The sequence below is a fragment of the Muscardinus avellanarius genome, assembly GCF_963383645.1.
Source record: "Muscardinus avellanarius genome assembly, chromosome: 2".
Lineage (NCBI taxonomy): Eukaryota > Metazoa > Chordata > Mammalia > Rodentia > Gliridae > Muscardinus > Muscardinus avellanarius.
Window position 1 is genome coordinate 9,031,299 of NC_137787.1, and position 8,658 is coordinate 9,039,956.

Here is an 8,658-nt window from a genome sequence, read left to right on the forward strand (position 1 = left end):
TTAGCTCCTGCCGTCCCCACTCCCTTTCTCCTAAGAAGCCCTCCTCAGCCATCCTGGTCACTCAACCCTCGCCTCAGGGTCGGCATCTAGGGCGCCCAGCAGAGCCCGGGAAGGAGAGACGATGGCCGTGTAAGTCCTTGCAGTGTAGGTGGGGAAGACGGATCACACCGCACCAAGGAATCATCCCCAACACAGCACTGAGCAGGCCGAGGGGGCGAGCTGAGATGGTGGGCGGTGAAGGAGCCAAGCCATCGCGGGCTGGAAATGGTCAGGAAGGGGGCCAGCTTTCCAGGAAGTTCTGAGGAAAGGGCCTGGTTGGGTAGGAAGGACCTTCTGCCCTGATCTTTTCCATTTCCTCCTGTCCAGCACCCCAGGATAGGGGGTCTAGGGAAGAGGCAGGCTGTTTTATCTTAACAAGGGATGCTTTATCTGAGAGCTACTCCAGGCAGCTCAGCATAAGCCGGTCTCTCAGCCTCAAGCTTTGCCTGAGTGGCAGGGGGCCCTGGTTCACCTGCAAAGACAACTGCCTTCAGAGGAGGGACCGGCTCCACCTACCTGCCGGACCGTGGGCCTGGGGGCTTCCTCACAAGGATTCAGTGATGTAGTAGGCAGCTCCCAGGGCCCCCAGAGCCGCAGCAACAGTCCCGAGGGCTTGGAGCAGACGAGTTGAGGTGAGTGGGGTGTTTTCTCGAAGGTCTTCTGGAAAGCAGAGGAGGAAGTGGGGATTTGGGAAGTGGTCTTCGGTGCCCGCCTATAGGCAGGAGGGAGTGGAAATTATGGGGGCCCCCTCAGGATCGATCTTCCCTCGGGAAATTTTAGGATCCCTCTTGATTTCTCTCAAGAGAACACGTATTCTCCCACCCCTTTCAAGAGGTCCACAAGACACCCCCAGGACCCGAGGAGAAGCTGGCCTGGGACCCAGCTGCCCTAGACACACAGCGGGAACAGGTTACACCGCGGGCGGTCAAGGCCGCCAGCCAGGCGCTGGGATTGTGCTAGACTTCACACACCCAGCACCTTTGAGCCTCACAACAACCCTATGAGGTAGGTCCTAGCCGTTCTACTTTAGAGAGGAGGAACGCCAGGAACTAATGTATCACACCCACTACGAAGACGAGAAAAATACACAGTGGCGCTAATAATTGCAAGGCAGGCATTCGAAAGATGCGACGTCTATGTTGATAAACATCCTACGAAGTATGGATTCTCACTGAATGTAAAATGTGCACTTTTGTTGTTGCGGCGCTGGGGATGGAACCCAGGGGCATGTTACCTCCAAGCTACACCCCAGCCCTATTTTTTATTCTTTATTTTGAAACAGGGTCTCACTGGGTTGCAAAGGGCCTCGCTGAGTAGCTGAGGCTGTCCTGGAACCGCGATCCTCCTGTCTCAGCCTCCAGCATGCTGGGAATCACAGGCGTGTGCCACCACGCTCTGCTCAGACTTGTTTCAAACACACACTATCCTCTCGCCAGGCAGACTGCACACATTTTAAGGACAAAGACCCTGCTCTGGCCCCCCGCCCTCCTACACACTCTGTGCCTGGTATCCTAGGTTTCCTTCAGTAACCAAATTGGTTCCTAACCCACATGAACCCGTGGTGGTAGCAGGTGGATGGGAACACCAAGTGCACAGGGAAGTTGGGGGCGGTGAGCGGCAGACAGGCAGGCCCTTCCCGGACTGGACTCACTGACCAGTAAAGTATTTTGGGCTCCAGGCATGTTTTCTGCTCACGCTGGGGTCTTATAGGTTCTCTTTCTATGTGGGGTGGTGGTGCTTCTCAGCTATGGACAGGAGAGCAGGCTGGGTTGGGAGGGGCTGGGAGGAGGAAGAGGAGGAGAGTGGGGGATGGGGGATGGGCCGGCCTGCCCCTGGGCCAGAGCACGAGCTTCTCAGGTGGAAGGACCATGTCCATGGACATCTGAGCCCTGTATCCAAGCGGGGCTGCTCCCATGGGGCCTATGACCTGGCAGCATCAGAAGAAGGGGGGCATCTTCAGCCTCTTCTCGTTGTGCACTGGGGTCTCCTCGTGAGGGGTGGGTGGCTGTAGCCCCTCTTGGTGGCTTTGTGGAAGAGAGAGAGCAGGCAGGGACTGTGGGCGATACCATGGGGTCCTGCCACTGAAAGACTAGCTTTGTGGGGGGGTCACATGACCTTGAGGGGACCCCCTGAAATCTACCTGGAGGGGGAGTTTGCGTTACAATCAGTTTTTATCACTAAAGTCCAGGAGAAACTCTGGATCAAGAAGCTGACACCCATCTGTGCTACAGACTACGGAAGCAGATGAGCGGCCGCTCCCAGGGTTCAGTCACACAGCTCCCAGGTGACACGGAGTTCATAAAGGGCTGTGAGTGATTGTGCACCGAGGAAGGGAGGGTTTCTACAGAGAAAAGATAAACGAAATGCCCGAGTGGACGCCCCTCTATGCAGGGCACAGGTGCCCCAGGGGGGCAGATGTGGTCAGAAAGACCTGCCAAGTTCTCAGAAGTGAATGGGCGCCCAGGGAAAGGCCCAGGGCTCTCGGAGGAAGTCTCAGGTGAATGCTAACAAGGCCTGGAACAGCACGCCCCGGCTCCAGCCCCCCCCCCCACGTGCCCGGGAACCTGTAGAAGGTGAGGAGGCTTGGGAATCCTCTCCCTGGCATGGCCTGCCAGTCTCGAGGCAGAAGGACATCGAAGATGCGGTTGTGGCAGAGCCCCAGGCGACGCCAGCAAGTGGAGCTGCCAGGACAAGCGATACAGGAGCAGGCCCGCGGGCCCGCATTGCTCAGAGGTCCTGGTGGACAAAGAACAAGAGATGAGGGATGTGCCTGCCTGCGGGAGGCCAGGGCACCGCCTGGAGGACAGTCTACCAGGCCCCACCAACAGCCAGGACACCCCTGCATCCGCGGCAGGGGCGCTGGAGTTCTGAAAGGCATCTTCGTGGATGCGGGACAGAGCTACCCACAGAGACGGCTCTCCCACAGCACCTTCCTTCCCAAGCAGGAGGAGAAGGTGGTGTCACGTGGCTGCCGCTACCTAGGGATAATAAAAATGGTGATGTCGCGTACACCTGTGCGGCACGCCACACTTCCCGTCAGCACCCATCTCTCACCCCTGTCACCACAATCCTGTGAAGCGGGATTTGTTAGTGTTTTAAAATAAGGAAACGGAGGCTCAAAGAATATGAAGGCTGTGCCATTACAGCAAGTAGATTGCAGAAGCGGACTTTGACTCAAGATTTCCAACTTGAAAGGTTTTTTTTTCCCTGTATTGATCTGAAGCATTCCCTCCCTTCTTTCTTTCTTTCTTTCTTTCTTTCTTTCTTTCTTTCTTTCTTTCTTTCTTTCTTTCTTTCTGTGTGGTACTGAGGATTAAATCCAGAGACATTCTTTTTAGTCTCCTTTTTTTATTTGTGAAACGGTCTCACTGAGTTGCAAGGGGCCTCGCTAAGTAGCTGAGACTGTCTGTGAACCGTGATCCTCTGGCCTCTGCCTCTTGAATGCTGGGATCACAAGCGTGTGCCAGAGACATTCGTGTGTGTGTGTGTGTGTGTGTGTGTGTGTGTGTGTGTGGTACTGGGGATTGAACCCAGGGGCATCCTACCTCCGAGTGCCACCCCTCCTAGGCCTATTTTTATTCTTTATTTTGAAACAGAGTTTCATTAAGTTGCAGAGGGCCTCACTAAGTAGCTGAAGCTGTCTCAGCCTCCCAAGTACTGGGATTACAAGTGTGTGTCACCATGCCTGGTGAATCCAGAGCATTCTACCTCTGAGCTACACCCACCCCCAGCCCTATTTTATTTTGAAAAAAGGTCTCATTAAGTTGCTGAGGAATTCACTAAGTTGCTAACCTCAAAAGAGGCTGGCCTTGAACCTGCAGCCTTCCTGTCTCAGACTCCTGAGTTGGTTTTAGAATTGACATCCTTAGCCCGGCACAGTGGCGCATGCCTGTAAACCCAGTACTTGGGAGGAGGAGACGGAGGATCATAGGCTGCTGAGGTTGCCAGCCTCACAGCGCAGTGCGATCCTCAGCCACGGAGCGACCCCTGTTCCAGAATAAAAAACAAAAACATCTGGGAGTGGCTCAGGTAGGATTCCCCTACGTCCAATCCCTAGCAACACCACCAAAAAAAGGGGGAGGAGGAGGAGGAAGAGGAAGAGGAGGAGGAAGAGAAGGGAGGAGGAGGAGGAGGAAGAGGAAGAGGAGGAGGAGAAGAAGGGAGGAGGAGGAGGAGGAAGAGGAAGAGGAGGAGGAGGAGAAGGGAGGAGGAGGAGGAGGAGGAAGAAGAAGAAGAAGAAGAAGAAGAAGAAGAAGAAGAAGAAGAAGAAGCAGCAGCTGATGGAGGAGGAGGAGGAGAATGGGAAGGAGGAGGAGAAGGAAAAGGAGGAAGAGGAGGATGAAAAGGAGAAGGAAAGAAAGGAAGAACTGATATCTTTTATTTAAAGCCTTTCTTTATCCTCTATCTCCAACATTCTTTCCTGGTTCAAAGGGGAAAATTCCTCTGGGAGAAGGGCAAGGTGTCCCCAGAGTCACTGGCGAGGCTTTGCCTTCTCACTAAGTGGAATTCCTTTCCGGTGGAGGGGAAGTTGCATGAAGGCCCCAAGATTTGAGAAAGAAAAATGGGAGTTCTGGGGGCTGCATACAGTCTGATCATTTAAAAAGTAAATCATGGCAGGGGTGTGCTTAAGTGGCTGAGCTTGTCCAGCAGGCATACGGCCCTGGGTTCATTCCCAGTATTGCAAAAATAAATAAATGAATACATAAATACATAAAGTTTTGTTTTCTACAGATACCAGCTCTGAAGGCCATAGCCCAGAAGTGTTTCTCAAAACCGTAGAAACACTCAAAACCGTGACCATACACCAAGCAGAGGTTGATTCTCAGCTGCAGGGCTACCGCGGCCATGCCAAGGTCTTGGATTCAGCCCCCTTACTTTTGGTTATGCCTACACCACTCTGGAGGGACAAGCTGTGGCCCACGGCCTGTGACCTGCTCATGGCAGATGCAGGACAAGCCCAGAGAAGGGCATTCTTCCTCGTGGGGAGACCAATGACCTCCTGGAGTTGGAAGGTTGTGCTGTGGTTAAAAGGGACGATTCTGGAGTCAGAGTAGACGGAGCTTTCCCTCTTATTGCTACCAGTACCTGATCTAGAGCGAGTTTGATTCCTGTGAGCCTCAGTTTCCCCATTTATAAGATGGACAGGAGAATAATAGCTCCCCTCTGGGGGACGATGCTGTCAGATGAGCAGAGTAACCTAGATGGCTGAGCTGCAAGCTCGGTACACAGTCAATGCTCAGTGGCAAGTAGGGGGGGGGAGCCATTACCATCATTGTTAGTATAAAACAGTTCACTTCCTGAGCTCCACCCAAATCCCTTTTACGGGATCCTATGCTAATTCAGACTCTCTGGCTACCCCAAGAGTGGGAACACTTTTTCTTACATAGTCATTCCATTTTCAGAGAGTGCTAACTGTTGCAATTTTTTTTTTTTTTTTTTTTGCGGTATTGGGGATGGAACCCAGGGGCATTCTACCCCTAAGCTGCACCCCCAGCCCTATATTTTATTCTTTTTTGAAACAGGGTCTCACTGGGTTGCAGAGGGCCTCACTGAGTAACTAAGGCTGTCCTTGAACCTGTGATCCTCCTGTCTCAGCCTCCCCAATGCTGGGATTACAAGCGTGTGCCACCACGCCCGGCTGTTGCAAAGTTTTTATATTGAACAAAGCTCTGTCTCTAGTGTCTTCCACGGGTAAGGTTGCCAATTTATCAAATGAAAATGCAGAATGCCCGTGCAATACTTGGGACGCGTGTGCAAAAATTATTTGCTGTTTATCTGAAATAAAAATCCACCTGGGACAACATGGAAAAATTCCACTTGCACCATCGGCGTGACAGACAGACATTTTCCAATCCCCTCAAAAAATGTCATGCACCCGATGGTTCTTGCCTTCTCTGCCCCTCCCCAGCCTCCACACACCTGGGCTATCTTTGGACCAGTTTGTTAAGCATCTTTTACAGCTCATCGGGACAGCCTGATGGTGACTACATAAAGTAGTTTGAGCTCTTCCCTTCTTCCAGATCATTTTCTTCCCCTCCCCCCAGGACTGGGGACCTCTTTTAATTTTTTTATTCATTTTGAAACAGGGTCTTGATACATTTTGGAGGTTGGCCCCTGACTTGGCGATCCTCCCGCCTCAGCCTCCCAAGTAGCCGAGATTGTGGATATGCACCGCCACGCCCAGCTTAAACCTTACATTTATTTCTACGACTACACCCTTGGTCTTACCCTTTAGCAGTCACTCAGCACAGCTGAGTCCTGGTGACTAGTCTTACTAGGGAGCCGAGTTAAATGTTAATATACCGGCATGGCTGTCTTCACGGAGACTCAGGATGGCAAGGGACGACAAAACTCAGGGCTTACGGTCTCTTGGGTAGAGACAAAACCAAAACTTGCACATTCCACCAGCACAGCTCCAGAGCACATGTGAACCATGTACCACGCCTCACTACTTTTTTTTTTTTTTTGTGGCACTGGGGATGGAACCCTGGGGCGTTCGACCTCCAAGTTGTACCTCAGCCCTATTTTTTTATTCTTTCTTTCGAAACAGGGTCTCACTGAGTTGCAGAGGGCCTCACTAAGTAGCTGAGGCTGACTGCGAACCAAGATCCTCCTGTCTCAGCCTCCCGAATGCTGGGATTACAAGCATGTGCTACCACACCCAGCTACATTGTTTTTTTTTTTTTTTAAACTGGGAATTGAACCCAGGGGCATTCTACCTCCAAGGTACACTTCCGGTCCTATTTCATTTTTTTATTCTTTATTTTGAAACAGGGTCTCACTAAGTTGTGGGGGGCCTCACTAAGTAGCTGAGGTTGGCCATGAACCTGCGATCCTCCTGTCTCAGCCTCCCAAGTACTGGGATTACAAGTGTGCACCACCACGCCTGGCTACTACTCTACAAACACAGAACCAGCTTCTAGGGTGGCCCTGGGACTCCATCAGCCGGAAGGCTAGAGCTAGGTAAGCTAGACATCGGCCCACCTGCTTTCCGGGGTGGAGGGGCTGCTTTGGCGGCGGCGTTTGGAGGTGACAGGCATCGAGAAGAGAGGCGAGTTTCTGGAGCCGGGAGAGCCTGGGAGGCAGAGGGCTGTGGGGAGGACTCGGGGCTCAGCTGCGGCGGAGTGGGCTCTGGGCAAGGCTGCTGCTGCGGGGTGGGCTCAGAGCTGGGCTGGGGGGATTCATAGCCAGGCGGCTGCGACGTGGAGTCAGAGCTTGTTTGCTGTGAAATGGATTCTCGGCGGCGCCTAGCCTCCGACTTTTTCTTCTTAAGCTTTTTCATGGTGGGGCCTCCCAGCCTAATCCTGGATCTACATGGAGCTGCTTGATTTCTGGGCTTCCCCCCCAGAGGGGTCGTCAGCCCTCTGCCCTAGGGGTAAGTATGGTTCTGGCCTCTGACTGAACCCAGGTCCCACAGGGAACTTCTGTGATGTCACAGAAGCCCAGGTGGCTCCCGCTGCCAGGGCTTTGCAGGCACAGCCGCCCGACCCTTCTCCTAAGCTTCCAGGACAGCAGAGGGCGGAAGCTGCCCTGCCCCGCGAAGGCCTAGTTTAGCCTGGGAGCCTGTGACAACTGGACCCTGCGATCTTACCACTGAGAGCCACCTGCAGGCGCTTCCCCACTGGCGCGCTCCCAGCCCAAGTGAGCGGCTGCCTGCGCTCTAAGACGCCCCGGAGCAGACGCTCAGCCCCGATCTCCACACACAAACCCCAAAGCATCTACGCTCACTTAGTAAGTCCCAGGTGACTTTGATCTGGGTGGGGCTGTGCCTTCCACAACCACAGCCTTCAGTCTCCAAGTAGCTTCTCCCCTTCCTCCCAAGCCGGCCTCCTCCACCACGGGAGGGGAGTCTGGGGGAGGCTAGCCCTGGCTTTTCTAAGAACTCTTGCATTTGGCAAGGAATTCTCTACTACAGTCTACCAGCTGCCAGACAACCAACTACCAGACAACACAGATTTTCTCAAATTCTGCCAAATTGGCAAAAACAGACCGATTACTTCCCAAATGCCATGCTTGTTGGATCGATCAAGTAGACGATGAATCTTTCTCTTAACAGTGTGATTTTCATTTTAGGATGGAAGAGAGAAAGGCGTTCGGAAAAGACCGGCTAAACTCCACACTTGCAACATAAAATATGTTCACGGGAGGAGGCTGAGCTAGGAGCAGAAGGCTTCCTGCAGGTGAGTGCAACCACCACCGGGGAGGCTGCTCCGGCCTGGAGGAGGGTCGGGCAGAGGGAGCCAGGTGCAAAGAGCTGAGGGAGTCTCTGCACAGGGCCAGACCCAACATCAACTGTGAAATGGCCTGCCATTTCAGGCCCTCATTTCAGGGCTCCTGCAGCCTGCACAGACTTCCATAATTAAGAGAAGAGGACACTGACATTTAGAAAAGTTAAATCACTTTTCCAAGGTCACGTGGCTGCCTAGAGGCACGGACAGGCAGAGCTAAATTCCAGCTCAGGATGTTTTTTTCTTTTTCTTTTTTCTTTTTATGGCCCCAGAAAGCATTTGGAAATCAGATATTTATACATGCCTCGAGATGGACAAATTCAATTAAAAATACTTAAAAGCCCTTAGAATGAGAAGATTGAAGAAGCCAAAGGCACCAAGGATTGGGAGG

At 52.8% G+C, this 8,658-nt stretch overlaps 1 protein-coding gene across 1 annotated transcript; it reads right to left on the reverse strand.

The window, feature by feature from the left end:
• Nucleotides 1-593: 593 nt before the first annotated feature.
• On the reverse strand, nt 594-7,321 carry SPATA3 (spermatogenesis associated 3; the record flags this gene model as incomplete). Its single annotated transcript, XM_080690366.1, has 3 exons — nt 594-699; nt 2,604-2,775; nt 7,024-7,321. The coding sequence occupies 3 exons, from the start codon at nt 7,319-7,321 to the stop codon at nt 594-596; spliced, it is 576 nt and encodes a 191-aa protein (XP_080546492.1).
• Nucleotides 7,322-8,658: the final 1,337 nt, after the last annotated feature.